At 43.1% G+C, this 21377-nt stretch overlaps 1 protein-coding gene across 1 annotated transcript in view; it reads left to right on the forward strand.

Moving 5' to 3' along the window:
* Window positions 1-21377, forward strand: part of LOC146857388 (uncharacterized) — a 301879-nt gene that overhangs the window by 157875 nt on the left and 122627 nt on the right. Inside the window, exon 2 of the mRNA XM_085647874.1 lies at window positions 454-528. Coding sequence (XP_085504000.1) covers window positions 465-528 — 64 coding nt within the window. The 5' untranslated portion in view covers window positions 454-464. The remainder of the gene's footprint in view (window positions 1-453; window positions 529-21377) is intronic.

Raw genomic sequence — 21377 nt, forward strand, 5'->3', positions numbered from 1 at the left:
TAAGTTTTTTCGTATCTCTTGTAAATCTTTACTGAGAAGTTAAAGCCACTCCTACTTTCAACCTAAATGCTTCCGAATGAATGTCAGGAATTTATTAAGGAACTTAGTTGAAAGTCTTCATAGCCCAATGAGAATTGTGGTAAGCGTTTGCACCAGGCAGAGTTCAACCTGAGCATGGACACTGTCTCACATTTAGTGATACTTGGAATGTCTAATCTTGATGAGAGAAAATTACATGTAATACTCGTACCTATTTCATGGGCGTGTGGATTCAACATCTGGAGCATTGATTGTCAACTGGAGGGACTGGGAAGAAGTGACATTGTGTTTGGAGAGGGGCTTAAGAAGGAACATGCATGTGGGGGCCCCCAATTTATTGTTCACCTGAGTGCTGTGAGACAAAGCCTGACTCCGACAATGTGAGGTTTAATGGTATGTATGTTTTCTTCCTAGAGCACTGAGAGATGGCAAGATTCATGTACTACTTGAAGATGAGACGAAGAAGTTTTCTGATGAACTCCTTTCAAGGTAATATCATTGTAGGGTGAAGCAATCTCAAATATTATGTCAGCCAGCTCTGAAGCCCAGATCACAACGTTTAAAAACTTAACAAAATGGAGGAGCACCTTTATAATTGGTGGTACCTGTTCACGAATTGATGTGCCAGATCCCACTCCTTGCGAATAATGTTCAATTTGAAACAAGTGAGTCAACACTGTGCACCTTTTCATGACTTTGCTAAGTTATCCTGCCTCATCATGACACATGCTAACTCTCTCATTACAGTCCACTGTTGAGTTTTCGACTAGTAATTAAATGTTGTATTCCTAAACTATGGACCTGGGCTGCCAACATGGGCCTGTAACAAGAGAGAAAGCAATGGTACATCTTTTGTCACTCCATTTCTTGAAGTGAATTCCATTGTTCTTAAATGTGTTACATATGCCTTCACGTGCTTTGGTTGCAAGAGGTATACTAATCAGGCTGATGTAGCACATACACTGGGACAGCTGCCGCTTGGAAATATGATCTGCCTACGTTTTACAGGGGGCCTACATGTTAAAGTAACTTTGCTAAAACCTGGAATTACTGCTGCTGGAATTACAATCAGAGCAGATCACAAACATTTTCCTTGGCAAAGAATAGAATAAGCAAGAAAATGAGAAGATGTAGACAGAGAGATGGAAAAACGCAAGCCAGACAGGTCCTTTGTGAGTTTGTGGAGATTTTTATATTCTGAGTTGCAGAAACGGGCTCTTGGCAGTAAAATCCATTATAGGGGAGGTGAACCTTAAAGGTCCTATCGCTGACTGGTGTTTTTACTAAACTGATAAACATGAGTAGCATAAGACAAATGTGAAAGTAAGTAGTCAGATTAGCCAGAAGACGGGTAATCTTGGCCTGCGTGGCAAAAATGTGGAACAATATTTCACCAGAGATTAGGTGCACAGGACTCATGCAGTTCAGGAAAGAGCTAAGCACACACCTTTTCAAGCATTACTTCATCAACTAATTATAAGAAATCTCCCTGCTACCCACGTCAACTAAAAGTTACCCTCCCTTCCCCTTGCTAAGCATGGGATCATATATCATCCCCTACTTCTTTTTGACCACATTATGTAGTCCTAACCACCCAACTACATAGCAGTGGTGGCTGCTGCCAATCCGACGTGGTGGGGGCAGCACGGTAAAAAGAATAATAATAAAAATGTAAACGTACCTTTCCTGCCGGCTCGGCAATCTTCTGGTCCCGTGCCGTGCCTCGCTGCTCCTTTGCTCCCGTCCTGGTTCTACAATCCCCATGAGCACAGGCTCCCACAACCCACGCAACCCCAGTGCTTCTCTCATGCTATTACTCCCCGCATATGAAAAGTGCTGGGATTGGATGGAGCGGGCCAGTGTCGCGCTCCAGCAGGTAATGGGAGCCTGTGCCTCTGAGTACTGCAGATATCTTCAAGGAACATCCGGGAGATATCGAGTGCGCATGTCAGTTTGGCCATCCTAAAACAGCCGGCCTAACCGACATGCACACTTTCAGTGCCTACCACTCCTCCTCCCCCTGCTGCTGATGCTGCGGCATGGCCTCGCCCCGCCCTACACTCCCGACTGGAAGTGAAAAATAAAATGACAATACATATTTTTATTGTCATTTTATGTTTCTTCTGTCTGCTGCATTTCAACAGTGGGGTGACGCTCCTCCGCCATAGCGGAGGAGCCGCTCCTGGTACATAGCACAGAAGAATATGTTATTTACATTTGGTAATGCTTTTCCTTGTTGATACCCTGAACCCACAGATTTTTCAACATTTAATCCTCCCAGGTGCCAGGTTGGATCCAGAAAAATATTACAATAACACTTGCATGCTGGTATGAGACATCATTAGCCTCCAACTTGGCTCCATTCCACCACAGGCTTGATGACACAGAGTACTATATAGGCACCGGACCTACCATGTGACATCATATTTCCTACTTATTTCCAAGGCCTTAGACACATAAACATGACTGAAGAGACCGTTGTGAGAACTGGCAGTGAAAAAACTAACTAGGCATCTTTTTTAATACCGGAACGTCCTCTCCACAGAATGGGGTGGTTGGGAATCAGCAAGCTTTTTGCAGGTGGAGAATCTACCAGAAACAGCATTACCGAATGTAAGTAGATTATTCTTCTTATGGATGCTTCTTCCCACAGATTCCTTACTTTTGGAGTCAGTATAGTAATCCCCAATCGAGGTGGGCCTGAGGAGTGGACTTACTGCAAGAAGGCCTGCAGAATCAAAAGAGACAATTTAACCCTTCATGCAGACCTGAGAATCAGTACATTAGTACCTGGTGAAAGTTTGGAAGTAATGGTTTGGCAGAGGTTCAAGATAGGGACACCTAAGCAAAAGCTAAAGCTATGGTCATGACCTTTGCTCTAGAGGAGTGATCTTGAGCCCCTCAGTCTAAACACACAAAGAGTTGATCATTAGTGTGGTAGACCTTGGTCCTATAAATATTGAAGCTAAAGGCACTTCAATGGACCAATGGTTGCAATACCTCCTCCTTCTTAGATGAATATGAGGGAGAAAAGAACTTGGAAACTGTAATGGATACCCTCAAATGAAAGGGTGACACTACTTTCGGAAGAAAGGATGAATGTGTATCAATTTGTCTGGCAAGAAGGTTGTATACGGAGAATGAACAAAGCATGTAGCTCACTGAAGTGATGTGCAGAAGTGGTTGAAATGAGAAACAACGTTTCTAAAGTGAGAAGCTGAAGAGAGCAACTAGGGAGCAGTTCAAAGGGGGAACACATCAAAAAAGTGTCAACACCAGATAGAAGTCCCACTGTGTCATGGTAAAGGGAGCAGGGAACACAAGCAAGATTGCGTTTTAGGGAGCTCATCACAACTGGTGATTTGAACAGTGAGGGCTGACCTGGCACACAAAGAAAGGCCAAAAGGCCCGATAAGTATCCTTTAACTGTGTCTACATCAAAACATGGCCAAGTCAACCGTACATTAGATAACTTTGCCGGTAAAGGTTCGCGATGTTAGTCGGTTTGAAAATGCTCAAGCTGAACCTAATACGGGTCTGGTAGCAATGGTAGTGGTCACTAACATCGCGGCTACCACCTCTTTTTGTATATTTCCCTACTTGGTTCAGCAACATACGCCCTTAGGGCTTGTGTCGAATTTAACAGTCCACCGTCAGGAGACTACTATTTTTTATTCGAGGTTTCCCCTGAAGAAGGGACGTGCCAGTCCTGAAATGCATCGGGCTCTCTTAAAAATGTTCATGCACATCTTTTATATGCAATGATTATGATGTAGTATTTTGTTGATATGTTTATTTAGCCTTTGATTGTATATTGGCATTATTATTTTCCCAGTTGGTTTGAATATACTTTATGTGTTATTGGACAAAAAATACAAACGTTCATATAATACACTTTATTGGCTCAACCAGTTTATGATCTTGTTCTAAAAAAGCTATTATACCAATAGGGTTCTTTAGAAACCCCTAGCACAGTGCAGTGTATACTACCCTACAGGCTAGTCTTTTTTCTCTCTCTCTATTCCCATATGCTTGACCAGACAGCAAGCATAACACTGTAGCACCTATCAAATTAATTTTTTTAAACTTATTCATAGGATTAAACAGGAGGGCGCTTCCTCCCCCCCATTTCTATAGTTCACTTTACATGCTTAGGAGACATCTATAGACGTATATTTAAATGTGGACATTGTTGAAAATATAATGACTGTGCATTTTCAGGAGGCAATAGGTGGATCACCCATCATACAGTCTCAAAGTGAACTTATATTAGAGAATATTTGCAATGTGCAAAAGAACGATTGGTTGGAATGCTATTCCCAGTGATTGCAAGTGATTAGACTAATTGCAAACATTCTTCCTTTCACCTTTTGAGTGTTTGATGTACTGCCCAAGTGGCAAGGGTATGCCCAGACGTGTCCGGTGCTCACTGTGCCACTGGAACCAAGCCACAACTGACTGACGAGTCAAGAATATGGTGAAACCGGTCTTGGGTTTCTTGTGTTCCAGTTCAGTGAGGACCTGGCCTAGCAGTTCAATTTGAGCAGGTTCAAAGCTGAATTCTATGTGGCCGAGTCAAAACTAAGGTGGCATGGTCGGCAAAAGAATGATGGGCTGGAATGCTACCCCTAGCAATTGTCTGTGGGCAAATTGCAAGTATTTCTCACCTTTTGTTTGCTTGACCCTGGGGAGCTCCACAAGTGGTCAGGATCCTCTGTCACCTGGACGTGCCCCTATGATAGAACGTTTGTTAGTTGGATAGTAAAACAACCACTTAAGGATATTTTCAATGAATCCCATTCAAGACTCCAGAGTGTTTTGGTGAGGGTGGGATGGTTGAACATTTTGAAGGCAACTGAAAGGTCTAGTAATACAGGAGGCAGAGCGCATCCTTTTCTGTGGTCAAGAGGGTGTCATCTATAATGTGTTCTCTCCATGCTACAGTGTGATCTGAAGCTGGATTGATAGTCGTGTTGTAGATGCTTGCTGTTGATATGATCTTAAAGTTGTGCATAAACAGTCTTTTGATGCTCTTGCTCATAGCGGTTAGATGAGTGACAGGCTTATAGTTGCAAGGCTACCAGGAGTGTAGCATGAGTTTCACCAGAATCTGGCCTGCCTTGAGAGGTTTTGGGAAGATGTCTGTAGTGAGTGAGGCAATGACAATAGGGATTAGGAGCGATAGAGCTTCTCCATAGAGGGCTTTGATGAAGGAAATATATCATCCTAACAGGTTGTGGCTTTGAGGGAGACGTGAGAGACAGGGGCTTGAAGGAGGACCAATGTGGGATGCAACATAGAGGAGTGAGTGTCAGAGGAGAAGCAGGTTTAGTGTTGTTGATAATGCTGTTGTATCTTCTCAAATTTTTTATTGAAGAAGTGGTTGATGGCATTCCATTTGTACATAGATCGCAGGACAGGAAGGAAAGGCACGGGATTGAGGCAGTGCTTGATTGTTTTAAAGTGTTCAGCTTCTGTTTGCAGGTTCATTGATGTGTTGATGTCGTACTTGTGCTTTGGTATATGTGGTGAGTTGTCTGCATGCCACACAGAGGGACAATTTTAGTGTGAGCTCACCAGGTGTTGTTTTTCTTCCATTTTATTTCCTGTCTGTGGGTGGATCATTTGTTTTCAGTGAGGTTTTAGCTTGCACTTTTATGTTTTAGTTGGAGCGTGAGTTATCATGTGGTTTTCCAAAAACGCATTTAACCTGTTTAGAAGGGTGTTAATGTCAGGCATAGAGGAGGCAGAGTGGATTTGAGTTTGAGCTTTAGGTTGTTTATAGGGAAGTCTTTTTAAAGCATCTGATTATTTAATTATAAATTTATTTGAGGAAATATTATAGTGCCAACCTAACCTCACAGACATCGAGGCTATTTACAGGTAACTAGGAGCAACACTATGAAAATCACATTGTTTAACAAGGAACAACAATACGAAAGTCACATTGTAAAACAAGGAGAATAGGAAGTGATAGTGTGTAAGTGTACTCTGAAGAGGTTAGTTTCAATTCATATTATGAAAGATAACAACTATGATATGTTACGGGATATGATTCCACCATTTGGGGGCTATACAAAAAATAATTTAAAATGGGTTTCCTCAACAAATAATTTTGGCATGATGATGCAGATTTAGTAACTTATGTGTTCCGGCATATTGATGGTTTTGTTGATGACAAACCCAGCAATTTGGCAGAAGGGACAAAAATGGATAACCGAGGAGTAGAGAAGAAAGAATTTGGTTTTGAGTGGGTTAAATTTTAACAAACAATTGTTCATCCAGTAAAACAACTTTTCAGGGAGTTTTTAAGTAGATTATGTTGCAGGATTGGGACACTGAGGTAGGAAGTATGACAATACAACACATGCCTTTACCACCCAGATGTCTTTAAGATGCATGGTAAGTATTATAAAGTATATGGGTTTCACTTACCTTAGCGCACTGAAGGTGTACTAAGAGATGAAACAAGTATCAGTAGACTCAAGTATACAGTTCCTCATCTATGTTGAAGCCATGTGGTTCTGTGCTGTCTAGCTCCACTACATAATATGTTTCCAGCTTTCGAAGCACTTTTTCCCTTTCTCCCCCGCTCCAATTTCTGGGAACCTGTGCTATGCAACTGCATTTTAAGTCTGTTGGATTACTTTGGTGACATTTCTCAAAATTATGTACAACTGGATAGCTACAATCTTTATCAGTAATGGCTCTAATGTGCTGTAGTATCCATTGATGAACAGGTAGAGTGGTACTCTCCACATACTGTTTTTTACATGAGTATTTGAGAAGGTAAACAACAAAGCTGGATTTGCACGTAAGATTGCCCTTGATTTAATGTTTCTTTTGTAGGGAGAGTAGATGTTTCACCATTTCTGCACACTTTACACTTCATGCATTTTTTGAAGTCTTCCTTGGAGTTAAACCAGTTTTTTAAAAAAGGACCTGTGTCTAGATCACGTCTGACCAAGCAGCCTGTAAGGGACTTAGATTTCCTATAAGTGATCTGAGGGTGATTTGTTACCAGTGAGCCCAAAATGGGATACTCTCTAATTAAATGCCAGTGCTTTTATAACATCTGGTGAACTCTCAAATGTTCTGAATTATATGTTGTGATAAATCCATTTGGTTGATTTTTCTTTTGCTTCGCTTTTCCCAGGGATTTAGCATCAAATAGAACTGTCTCCCTCTTTTGTGCTCTAGCTCTTTGTGAGGAGGCTCTCAGAATGGTTTGTGGGCATCCCCTCTGTTGGAAACGCTCCATCATTTGTGTTTCTACCTGATCATAGTCTACGTTATTACTACAGGCTCGCCTTGCTCTATGGAATTCCCCAAAGGAGTTGTTCTTTATTAGAGGGTCCGGGTAAAATGTTCTGGCACAAAGCTTTTGTGGATAATTAAATTCACATTCATGGCAATAGGAGAGACCCAATTCTAAAGTTTCAACGTCTTTTTCGGAAGAGTGAAATTTGACTTAGATTCACAATGTTCTTTGTTTGGTTAGTTATTTGCGATTGGACCTGGTTGTTCTCCCCGCTGATTCTTTTCATTCTTCTTGTCTGTCCTTGGCCCCCCCTCCTCTGCCTCCTCCGCCTCACGGTTTGGGGTCTTAACTCCAACCTTTGATCTGGTTGTAAATAACGAAATTCCTCAGAGACTGAAATGTGTAGTATTCCCCCTTCGGCTCTTGCCGAATCTTCCCGTTCTAGCTCAGAACGTGTAACTGAGCTAACTTCACTGCAAAAATGGTCTTGTTGGGTTTTATTGATATCTTAGATCCTCCGTCTCCTTATAGTGTCGAAGTGTTTAGCAAAGTGTATATCTGACCCCTTTGGTAATCCAGTAGATTTTGTTACAGGTTTTGAACACTGAGGTAGGATTTATGACAACACATGCTTTACCACACGACGCATGGCAAGTATTATAAGGTAAGTGAAACCCATATATATGCCACGGAGGTCCCACCCCTCTTTGCCGCCGTATATATATATATATATGTGATCAAGGGCACTTGAGGCCCGAAACGCGTCATGAAATGAGGAACAAAGAACAATAAAAAGGAGAAATATTGCCACTGACTTGTCCTGGTGGTCCGTTTCTGTCAGTTCGCCGAAAAGGAAGTGCTGAGAGGTTTTGAATGCATATATATATATATATATATATATATATATATATATATATATATATGTATATATATATTCCTTAACACAATCCCACCAAGGCTGCCAAACACATCGACGGGTGCTCCATAAACAGGGGTGGAACCCGTTTCTGTAAAGTAACAACCAAGAAACACGTGTTCTTATTGGTGGGGCCTTAACCAATGAACAGGCGGCAAAGTTCTTATCAATTTCCCAGGATTTTCACCATCTTTTTGTTGCCGCTCATGTTATTGGATATTTTGGTCGCCTTGCACGCACCCCTCGTCTGCCGCAGAACTCGCGGGTGTCCGTACATTTACTGGGCATCCTTGATTTGTATAATCCATGGCCTTATTGGCTAACGAAGTTCATGTCGCTGTGGTTCAGGCAGACCGAAATTAGATTCCTTAACACAATCCGCAGCTCCGTGGCGCTAACTGGAGGTACCTGGTGGGCTAGTTGGCCCCTAGGGGACCTCTGGATTGAAGAGGAATTAATTCCCCAACTTAAAATGCGCCACGGGGCGTGTTTGCACACATATCACCTCAGGCCCCGCCCCCTATCTTCACCACTGTGCAAATGCACCCCATGGCGCATTTTAAATTGGGGGATTAAGTCCCCTTGAATCCTGAGGTCCTCTGGCGGCCAACTAGCCCACCAGGTACCTCCAGTAAGCGCCAAGGAGCTGCATTGCAGAGAGGTGTAAAAAGGGGCGTGGCCTCATTACACCTCTCTGCAACGCAGCCCCCTGGCGCATGCTGGAGGTTCCTGGTGGGCTAGTTGGCCCCCAGGGACCCCCAGTATTCAAGGGGAATTAGTTCTCCCTCTGTAAATGTGCCAGGGGCCGCGTTTGCAGAGTGGTGCAAGGAGAGGCTCTATGGAATTCCCCAAAGGAGTTGTTCTTTATTAGAGGGTCCGGGTAAAATGTTCTGGCACAAAGCTTTTGTGGATAATTAAATTCACATTCATGGCAATAGGAGAGACCCAATTCTAAAGTTTCAACGTCTTTTTCGGAAGAGTGAAATTTGACTTAGATTCACAATGTTCTTTGTTTGGTTAGTTATTTGTGATTGGACCTGGTTGTTCTCCCCGCTGATTCTTTTCATTGTTCTTGTCTGTCCTTGGCCCCCCCTCCTCTGCCTCCTCCGCCTCACGGTTTGGGGTCTTAACTCCAACCTTTGATCTGGTTGTAAATAACGAAATTCCTCAGAGACTGAAATGTGTAGTATTCCCCCTTCGGCTCTTGCCGAATCTTCCCGTTCTAGCTCAGAACGTGTAACTGAGCTAACTTCACTGCAAAAATGGTCTTGTTGGGTTTTATTGATATCTTAGATCCTCCGTCTCCTTATAGTGTCGAAGTGTTTAGCAAAGTGTATATCTGACCCCTTTGGTAATCCAGTAGATTTTGTTACAGGTTTTGAACACTGAGGTAGGATTTATGACAACACATGCTTTACCACACGACGCATGGCAAGTATTATAAGGTAAGTGAAACCCATATATATGCCACGGAGGTCCCACCCCTCTTTGCCGCCGTATATATATATATATATGTGATCAAGGGCACTTGAGGCCCGAAACGCGTCATGAAATGAGGAACAAAGAACAATAAAAAGAAGAAATATTGCCACTGACTTGTCCTGGTGGTCCGTTTCTGTCAGTTCGCCGAAAAGGAAGTGCTGAGAGGTTTTGAATGCATATATATATATATATATATATGTATATATATATTCCTTAACACAATCCCACCAAGGCTGCCAAACACATCGACGGGTGCTCCATAAACAGGGGTGGAACCCGTTTCTGTAAAGTAACAACCAAGAAACACGTGTTCTTATTGGTGGGGCCTTAACCAATGAACAGGCGGCAAAGTTCTTATCAATTTCCCAGGATTTTCACCATCTTTTTGTTGCCGCTCATGTTATTGGATATTTTGGTCGCCTTGCACGCACCCCTCGTCTGCCGCAGAACTCGCGGGTGTCCGTACATTTACTGGGCATCCTTGATTTGTATAATCCATGGCCTTATTGGCTAACGAAGTTCATGTCGCTGTGGTTCAGGCAGACCGAAATTAGATTCCTTAACACAATCCGCAGCTCCGTGGCGCTAACTGGAGGTACCTGGTGGGCTAGTTGGCCCCTAGGGGACCTCTGGATTGAAGAGGAATTAATTCCCCAACTTAAAATGCGCCACAGGGCGTGTTTGCACACATATCACCTCAGGCCCCGCCCCCTATCTTCACCACTGTGCAAATGCACCCCATGGCGCATTTTAAATTGGGGGATTAAGTCCCCTTGAATCCTGAGGTCCTCTGGCAGCCAACTAGCCCACCAGGTACCTCCAGTAAGCGCCACAGAGCTGCATTGCAGAGAGGTGTAAAAAGGGGCGTGGCCTCATTACACCTCTCTGCAACGCAGCCCCCTGGCGCATGCTGGAGGTTCCTGGTTAGGCTAGTTGGCCCCCAGGGACCCCAGTATTCAAGGGGAATTAGTTCTCCCTCTGTAAATGCGCCAGGGGCCGCGTTTGCAGAGTGGTGCAAGGAGAGGGCGTGGCCGCCAGCCCATCCCGTTTTTTTATTTTTTTATTTTTTAAGAAGGGGGGCTGTGTAGCCCCCCTCCTTTTTCTAATTTATTGGCCCTGGGGACCCCATCCCCCAGGGCCTGCCCCCAATTTTGTTTAAAAAAATATAAAAATTGGGAAGGGGGCCGCGTGGCCCCCCTTCCGAGCCCATAATTTCCCCCGGAGACCCCATCCCCCGGGGCATGGCCCTTTTTTAAAAAAAATTATTTTGGAGGGGGGCTGCCTTGCCCCCCTCCTGTGGCCACTTATGGCCCCGGGGACCCCATCCCCTGGGGCTGGCCCTCTTCGTTGGGGGCCGTGGGGGGTCCCCAATCCCCCCACGGTCCCAGCCGGCTCCCCGCGTCCTGCGGGAGCCGGCATTGCTTTTCCACATGGGGAGCATGGGGAAAATCAACCAATTAGTAAAGGAGGTAGAACTGTTGAAAAATATAGTTATGGAATTGAGTAAGAGGGTCCCTTTAATTTCCATGCCGATGAATATCTCAAGTAGTCCTGGGAATTCAACACCACTTGTACCCTCAATATCTGTCCAGTCTGGCACTCTCCCAATCCCACATAGGGGGACTCACCTAGCCTGCAATATGACTGACCCTACAAGAAAGCCACCCTTGTCCTCTGCCAGTAGCAGCAAATCTTTATACACGGACATTGTGAAATGTAAAACAACACATAATGAATCTCCTCCTATTCTAAGTATGTCCAAATCCGCTGGGCCCTTGAGACCCACTTACCAGGAGGCCCAGGCTCATTTTAGGGACAACACTGCATTGAACTCTATCTCAGGTGGCCTCTCGGCTAATCCAAATATGGCCTATATGGTTAAAATACCTAGACTTGCTACTACCCAATCTTACGAAAATGAGGACTCCGTAAAGAATAAAGCCATACACTGGGTTAGACATGTCAGTGGGTGTAGGTCAATCATTCGTGACGATATCACTAAAGCTAGAAGAATCTCACTCCATAATTGCCAATTTGATTGCATCGAGCTTACATTTTCTAACACAACTCTGGCTGAGAATTTGGTCCTTTTGGAATATCGTACATCTGCTCCAGATTATTCCCGTATCCAGATAAGCCGTACTCCACTCTGGGTTCCAAGAGGGCACGACTTAGAGGGCAGAAATAGGGTTCTAAGCAATGACTCAAATTTGAACAGGGTAGATTGACTGGACCAAGATTCATCTTTGGGTCGCACTATGGAGCCAGACTCTATTGCTGCTGATCTTATCTATCCACCACTCCAGAACCCACCACTTCCTTCACAATCCCCCCTGCCCTGCGAGATTCCCCCCTGTATCCAGGAAATTACAATTTCTAAAAATTCTACGTCACCTTTAAATTTCGTTTCATGGAATATTGCTGGGCTCTCTAAAAAACTCTTAATCCCGGAATGGCATGATTTCATCAGTACGTTTGATGTTTGCGTATTCCAGGAAACTTGGAGTACAATCCCTCTTCACAAATCAGGATATACTACATATTATCTACCGGCCTCAAGCTCAGGGAAAGGCCGTCCATTGGGGGGGACTGCTTGTGTGGGTAAATATTAAGAACAATTGGTTGGTAGAGACCCATAATAGTGTCTCCCCCGATCTACTTCATTTGACTATAAAAGGTCCACGCGGTGGTCCCACCCTAGAACTATTCAACATCTATGCCAGAGGCACTGTGGGTGGACAAGCCTCCCAGACAGTCTCAACCCTGGATCGCGAATTGACTCTCATTGACCCCCACTCTAGTATCATCATTTGTGGGGATTTCAATTGTACATTTGAACCCTTATCCCCAGAAGATCTAATGGGGACCAGTGAGTTTGATCTCAAATGGGGCATTCCGCCCCTAGAGCTTACTCCAATCAAGAAATGGTCACAAAGGGCTGTACAGTTGAATGCCCTTACTCAAGAGTTCAATTTACATGGAGAGCAGCTAGCATGCTGCTCCCCCTGTGGAATAGCAATCTGCTTTCCTATTTGGAAGAGAGAGCAGGTTTCCTGCTCTCTCTTCCAAATAGGAAAGCAGTTTGCAATGACAGGGTGGGAGCCGCAAACTACAGTGTCCCGGGGGTGGGCACCCCGGGACACTGCAGGAGCCAGTCCTGGGGGGTGGCGGTCCCCAGGGCCTAGACAAGGCTCCAGGAGGGGGGCCGTGTGGGCCCCTCCCACATTTTGAAGAAGCCCCGGGGGGTGGCGGTCCCCCTCTGCAAATGGTGCAAGGCTGGTTCGATTTTGTTGCTAGATGTTGAGGCATGTGGTATCAGTAGTTCTGTTCTCGTGACAGTATCTACTCTTTAGTCTGATTGATATTTATATATATATATATATATATATATATATATATATATATATATATATATATATATTAAAACAAAGGTGCCTTTCAGCTTTGGGAGGTCACTCGACAGATCCTTGCCATACGGCTTCCTAATGCAGCCTGCTTTCCTGCTTCTTTACAATTGTCTTCGCCAACGCGTTTCGAGGAAAAACCCCTTCTTCATAGGCTGCCATCAAATGAAACACTCGAGCCTCGCATCCATTTACTTTTACGACTTTATTGACTTTCATCACTGCCCCCCAGTGGGCGTATGCTCGGTGCAAATTCCGATGTATGCTGGGACATAGAGTCTTAGATGCGAGCACCGTTAGTCACTTAAATTAAGTTCAAATGTTCCTTTTGCATATTTTCGGCAATTTCATCTCCTTTAGTAAGGCAGAGCATTCTGGCTGGCTTGACTTAGCATATAAGGCGCTGTGCTGATCTTGTCTTGATTTGGTGCAAAACAACAGCCTCATCCGGCTGGTATCTATATTTCTCCTCCAGTCGGCGATGGTGCCCCTCCCCACGGCCGGGCTGCTGTGTAACAATATTAAAACAAAGGTGCCTTTCAGCTTTGGGAGGTCACTCGACAGATCCTTGCCATACGGCTTCCTAATGCAGCCTGCTTTCCTGCTTCTTTACAATTGTCTTCGCCAACGCGTTTCGAGGAAAAACCCCTTCTTCATAGGCTGCCATCAAATGAAACACTCGAGCCTCGCATCCATTTACTTTTACGACTTTATTGACTTTCATCACTGCCCCCCAGTGGGCGTATGCTCGGTGCAAATTCCGATGTATGCTGGGACATAGAGTCTTAGATGCGAGCACCGTTAGTCACTTAAAGTAAGTTCAAATGTTCCTTTTGCATATTTTCGGCAATTTCATCTCCTTTAGTAAGGCAGAGCATTCTGGCAGGCTTGACTTAGCATATAAGGCGCTGTGCTGATCTTGTCTTGATTTGGTGCAAAACAACAGCCTCATCCGGCTGGTATCTATATTTCTCCTCCAGTCGGCGATGGTGCCCCTCCCCACGGCCGGGCTGCCGTGTAACAATATTAAAACAAAGGTGCCTTTCAGCTTTGGGAGGTCACTCGACAGATCCTTGCCATACGGCTTCCTAATGCAGCCTGCTTTCCTGCTTCTTTACAATTGTCTTCGCCAACGCGTTTCGAGGAAAAACCCCTTCTTCATAGGCTGCCATCAAATGAAACACTCGAGCCTCGCATCCATTTACTTTTACGACTTTATTGACTTTCATCACTGCCCCCCAGTGGGCGTATGCTCGGTGCAAATTCCGATGTATGCTGGGACATAGAGTCTTAGATGCGAGCACCGTTAGTCACTTAAAGTAAGTTCAAATGTTCCTTTTGCATATTTTCGGCAATTTCATCTCCTTTAGTAAGGCAGAGCATTCTGGCTGGCTTGACTTAGCATATAAGGCGCTGTGCTGATCTTGTCTTGATTTGGTGCAAAACAACAGCCTCATCCGGCTGGTATCTATATTTCTCCTCCAGTCGGCGATGGTGCCCCTCCCCACGGCCGGGCTGCCGTGTAACAATATTAAAACAAAGGTGCCTTTCAGCTTTGGGAGGTCACTCGACAGATCCTTGCCATACGGCTTCCTAATGCAGCCTGCTTTCCTGCTTCTTTACAATTGTCTTCGCCAACGCGTTTCGAGGAAAAACCCCTTCTTCATAGGCTGCCATCAAATGAAACACTCGAGCCTCGCAACCAGCTGGACGTGAAGGAATTTGCCTCAAAGGTTTGGGAGCCTACTATAGGAAATAATGACTTTTAAATTACACACGATGCATGGAACTCACTATGAGAAATAATTTGTGGTTCTCCTTTTAACTACGAGTCCCAACATGCTCTAGACAATCATCACGCACTAAGCACAGCCCACTGGGGGCGATGAGCAAATGAATTTACATAATTAATTGCATTAAAGGAGAGCGAATTGATGCACCGGTTTGTGTGAGCAGCCTATGATTAAGAGGTGGAACAACCTCGAAACGCGTCAGGCGATTGAAAATTCCCAGAATGCTGAGGCAAGCTATTGTCAGAAATCGAGTTATGAGCTGGGTGCTGAGTGCGTTCCTAAAAGCTTCTGGGCATTTGATGAACATTTTTTGGACATGGCGGCCCGCGCCATGGGGAACTGCACCATCTTCGTAAAGGAAGAGGCTGAGGAGTGAAACAATTCAACCGTTTGCAGCGCAACCAGCTGGACGTGAAGGAATTTGCCTCAAAGGTTTGGGAGCCTACTATAGGAAATAATTACTTTTAAATTACACACGATGCATGGAACTCACTATGAGAAATAATTTGTGGTTCTCCTTTTAACTACGAGTCCCAACATGCTCTAGACAATCATCACGCACTAAGCACAGCCCACTGGGGGCGATGAGCAAATGAATTTACATAATTAATTGCATTAAAGGAGAGCGAATTCATGCACCGGTTTGTGTGAGCAGCCTATGATTAAGAGGTGGAACAACCTCGAAACGCGTCAGGCGATTGAAAATTCCCAGAATGCTGAGGCAAGCTATTGTCAGAAATCGAGTTATGAGCTGGGTGCTGAGTGCGTTCCTAAAAGCTTCTGGGCATTTGATGAACATATATATATATATATATACAAATATATGCATGTATCTAAAAATATGTATGTGTATATATATGCATACATTTGTATATATGTGTATATATATATATATATATATATATACATATATATGTATATGTTGTGTATATATATATATGTATATGTGTGTGTGTATATATATATATATATGTGTGTGTAAATGTCTCGCGCTGCCAGAACGCAAGATTTCAATTTTTGGGAGTTGTATTTTATTGACTTGACGCGTTTCGACAGCACGGTCTTTGTCAAAAAGTCATACAAAGACCAGGAAGTGGTAGTGTCTTTTGAAGTATTTCCTGTATGATAATAGACATTGAAAACATTGCATATGATGTTCGCCTGCCTTGTATGTTATAGTTAGCTGGACATTTCACTCGTAAAAACCATTGAAATTCCCCCGTTATAGTTAGTTCAGCTAAATATAACTCGCGCGACCGCGAGTGAAATGTCCAGCTAATTATAACATGTGTGAAACCTATGGTTTTTTCAGTGAATTTGCAAGGTTTTTAAAATGCTAATTCCTAACTATAACGTGTGTGAAACCTATGGTTTTTTAAGTGAATTTGCAAGGTTTTTTAAATGCTAATTTCTAACTATAACGTGTGTGAAACCTATGGTTTTTTTAGTGAATTTGTAAGGTTTTTTAAATGCTAATTTATGTATGTATTATTATACTTTTTATATATTTATTTTACAATAAACTACCTATGTATATAGTTATAGATTGACTGTATCCTGTAATATGGAATGACTCGTTTAAAATGTTTTTTTTTAAGGGTTTTTCACCGTGCGCGCACGGTGTGCGCACGGTGCACGCACGGTGAGCACACCCCGCGATTTTTTGAAAAAAAAAATGTTTTTTTCACCCTTCGGGGTCCTTCAGGGACCCCCTGACAAAGGCTAGGGGGTCAGGAACTCTCTACCCTGCCCCCTTTTCACGTTCTCCACCTTTGTTTTTCACTGCCACACACAAAATGGCATCCGACACTTCCTGATTTCGACCGATTCGAATGTTGACTGACATCTAACCACCAATCAGAATTATGCTTGCGCACGGCACCGTGCGCGCACGGTGCGCGCCTATAGATATTTATGTACTTTTAACTGCAATTTTCTCAGAAACTACTGAACAGATTGACACCATATATGCAAAAGGCACATCCCTGACCTGAGGACTACCTCTTTGCCAAATTTCAAGTAATTCTGTTCAGCCGTTCGGGCTGTACCTTCGACTAAAGGTCCTATGGGAAAATGCATGGGGAAAACGCGTTTTGGGCCCCCCCTTTTTTCTCAGCCCCCGCTTGACGAATCACCCCGAGACTTTCAGGGTAGGAGTTGAGCGGAGCACCCCATTAGTTTTGAAAATTTCGCGAGGATTCGTCAACCGGCGCCAAAGTTATTCAAAGTAGAATTTTCAGATTTCCTATGGGAACTCGGTCCTAACTATAACTATCTACTGGCGACCGCCAGTAGATAATATATATATATAGATATATATATATATATATATATATATATATATATATATATATAGAGAGAGAGAGAGAGACAGAGAGATATGCACCACAATTCCACAATTCCAATAGGCGGCCTTATTAAATCAGTCAGTAACCTACACATTTTGGCTGAAGACAGCCTTTGTCACAATGCAGAGTACCATTTTGAAAACAGTATATATAGTCTCTCAAGTTTGATGTGTTTTTCAACAAACATAACAAAAATGCTACTGTGTTCTTTTATCTAACACACATAAAGTAATAATCATATCAGTGCCACAAGCAATTATATAAATACATGTATATAAATGTTAATAAGTATAAAGTCAATAAATGACATGTGTTCCAACATTAAACAGCATATGGTAATTCTAAGGATGGGATCGGCACAAAATCTAAAAAAGAAAAGAAAACTCATGATATGACATTGTATACTCTTGCTCCTTGATTTCAAACGAGGACACTTGTAATTTAAAAATAGCATGCCACATATTGGTACAGTGAATATACACAACGGCAAGTCTAAGAAGCCTAGGCAACCTCTCAATCGCTTGCCATCTACTTCAAATGCACACATCTATCGTCATAATGTGATCTTCATGGGTCCTTCCTGTCCAGCAGCAAAATGTCCCAAAATTCACAATCTCTCTTCTTGACTCCACCCCTGACGTTTTACGAAATCCCACAATGGCACTGTATCATAGGTCCTTATCATCATCCATGTAAATGAGGTGGAAATGTCTTAACACGCTATAAGATTGTACTACGATGTAAATGCCAGATGCTTCAGCATTTAGGACCCAACAAAAGAACTCTGGCATATTGGGCTGCACACTGTTCTAAAGTTTAAAGTCTGTTACAGCCTGATCCGCCAAAAGAATACACAGCCTCACATCCCCAGCGCTCCAGATTGCCGCAAAAGTTGTGTTCGTGGTGCCAAGCTCTGAACAGTATTGAAATCCCTGAGCAAAGAGGGCTTACCACAGAGCGTAAACTCTGCCACAAGGGTCTCCCGACTCTCAGCACCAAAATCTCATTTCTGCATCACCACCTCTACTCTTTTCCAATCTTCCACCTTCCATGCTCTTGGGGAAGCTGGCCTTAAATATTTACTGAAAACACTGCGGCTACCGGCCTGCTTTAATAAACAGGTATAAAGCGCACAACTTCGAGTGCTGGCCTTGCCCTCTCTTATACGGGTAGGAATTGTGGCCCATGCACCAACGCAGGTCAGGAGCAGGCCGTTCGCAAAGGGCGCACAACCCCCTTTGGGCATGAAAGGGATTAAATCCTCTCTCCCTGTCAGGTTTCTGTGGTCTGGGCTAACTGGGCTGGGGCTGACGGCCTCTAAGCTAAGCAAATCTAAAAGTATTTATTTGTCCTCCTAAGAACATTTACAGACTATAAAAGCCTCCCATTTGCCTTTTTCAAGTATCAAAATAGTAAAGTTTATTAAAAAAAAAAAAAAAGGAAATACAGTAAATACAGTATGGGTACATATACAGTACATATGATTATACATTATATATTATCAATACAAGGAAAATATAAAAATATTAAATAGGTCTGGTCAATTATCAGGAATATAACAACATACTTCTTTAGAATCTACATAAACCATGTTAATAGCGGAAAAACAAAATGTCAAGGTTTTAAAAAAACTTTTTGTTCCGAGGTGGTGCGTTGTTTATTGGTAAAGTTTTGTATAGTGCGAACATGACCCTAGAGGGTATCAGAGCACTTTACAGAGGGTGGGGGGGGGGCAATCATGGAAGAATCATAGCAATAGAAGAAATAACAATAGTTACATGACGACATGGTAGTCGAAAAATAGCAATAGATACATAGCGACTTAAATAGTGGACAAAAAGAAATAGTCAGTCAGTAGGAGAAGGCGAGAGAGTCATCAGCGGGATAGAAGATGCGGTGACTCGGGCCCCCATTGGACTTCAGGATAGGCAAGTGTTCATCAGTAGCGTTTTCATTTCCTTTTTGAAGGACACTGTTGATGGAATCAGTCTCATTTCCATTGGAAGGGTGTTCCAGATTCTTGGGGCGATTCCTGAGAAGGAACGCTTGTAGGTTTTTGTTTTTTTGAATTTCTTTGGTTTAAGTAGGAGGGTGCTGGAGCTCCTGGAGGTACGGGCACCACCCGACAGCTCAAGTTGTTTTGTGAGGTAGAGAGGTGTGTTGAAGTGAAGGGCTTTGTGAGTCATGCAGGCAAGTTTTAGGTGTATTGTCAAAAAACAAAGGGATCCACCCTTATGGGAAAGTATAGAAGTGTTCCTCCAGACTACGTGTGTCTCCTACAATGGTGGAAAGCACACAGCTTTGTTTAAATACCCCTCACCCACCAAAAGGACCCTTGGTGGCAGGATGTATGTCGTTACAACGCACACTTTTACAACGCATGCACTTACAACGCATTTTTTACAACGCAAAATCCATTACAACGCACTACACTTACAACGCATGACACTACAACGCATTTTTAAAAACTACCTTTACAACGCATACCATTACAACGCATAATATTAAATTGCATTTAAGGTAAGTATTAGATAGTATAGGGGTAAAAATTACTTTTCTAACTCCAGAGGGTGCAACAGTAGAGTAAGTGTTGGATAGTATAGGTGTAAAAATTACTATTCTAACTACAGGGGGTGCAACAGTAGGGTAAGTGTTGGATAGTATAGGGGTAAAAATTACTATTTTAACTCCAGGGGGTGGAACAGTAGGGTAAGTGTTGGATAGTATAGGGGTAAAAATTACTATTCTAACTCCAGGGGGTGCAACAGTAGGGTAAGTGTTGGATAGTATAGGGGTAAAAATTACTATTCTAACTCCAGGGGGTGCAACAGTAGGGTAAGTGTTGGATAGTATAGGGGTAAAAATTGCTATTCTAACTCCAGGGGGTGCAACAGTAGGGTAAGTGTTGGATAGTATAGGGGTAAAAATTGCTATTCTAACTCCAGGGGGTGCAACAGTAGGGTAAGTGTTGGATAGTATAGGGGTAAAAATTACTATTCTAACTCCAGGGGGTGCAACAGTAGAGTAAGTGTTGGATAGTATAGGGGTAAAAAGTACTATTCTAACTCCAGGGGGTGCAACAGTAGGGTAAGTGTTGGATAGTATAGGGGTAAAAATTACTATTCTAACTCCAGGGGGTGCAACAGTAGGGTAAGTGTTGGATAGTATAGGGGTAAAAATAACTATTCTAACTCCAGGGGGTGCAACAGTAGGGTAAGTGTTGGATAGTATAGGGGTAAAAATTACTATTCTAACTCCAGGGGGTGCAACAGTAGGGTAAGTGTTGGATAGTATAGGGGTAAAAATTACTATTCTAACTCCAGGGGGTGCAACAGTAGGGTAAGTGTTGGATAGTGTAGTGTAATATTATGCGTTGTAATGGTAGGCGTTGTAATGGAATGCGTTGTAAAGGTAGTTTTTAAAAATGCGTTGTAGTGTCATGCGTTGTAGGTGTAGTGCGTTGTAATGGATTTTGCGTTGTAAAAAATGCGTTGTAAGTGTAGTGCGTTGTAAAAGTTGCGTTGTAAAGGTTGTTCCCCTTGGTGGCATGCTTCATCATCGGGGTATTCCTGCCCTGCTGCGGGACGGGGCGTGCTAAGACCTACGACTACGTGGGAGCACTGGTTATGAAAAACAATACTATGTGTGGTGTAGGAGTGTGAGTGGAAGGGCCAGAAGTGAGTGAATGGTTAAGGGTGAATGGTGAAAAATTAAAATATACCTGGCTCAGTGGAAAAAATTATTTGTAATGTTCCTTTGGAGCTGGTATCATTAAAAGCGGGGAGTGAGATGGAGATACTATGCTTTAATGAGCAGTGTCTCCTGTATCGACATGTTTCGAAGCCCTCCCCTGGCTTCTCATCAGGACCTAGAAGAGATCACTTCTACACTCACATCAAAACAACTGTGTATTTACATATAATCCTAACTAAGTGGTGCACATACATTTAACATGCACAGTATACTATACCCCAGTAGGTATATTGCTGAATGGGTTCTGGAAGAATAAAAACTGAGTTAAAATAACATAACACTTCCAAACTGCACCATATGTGGTGTTGACCTGTAAAAAAAAGTGATATATTTCTGTGATATATTTTTCTTATCTTTATCCGTTATAATTGGTAATCAGTG

This window comes from Triturus cristatus, chromosome 3_2, assembly GCF_964204655.1.
Source record: "Triturus cristatus chromosome 3_2, aTriCri1.1, whole genome shotgun sequence".
NCBI classification, from domain to species: domain Eukaryota; kingdom Metazoa; phylum Chordata; class Amphibia; order Caudata; family Salamandridae; genus Triturus; species Triturus cristatus.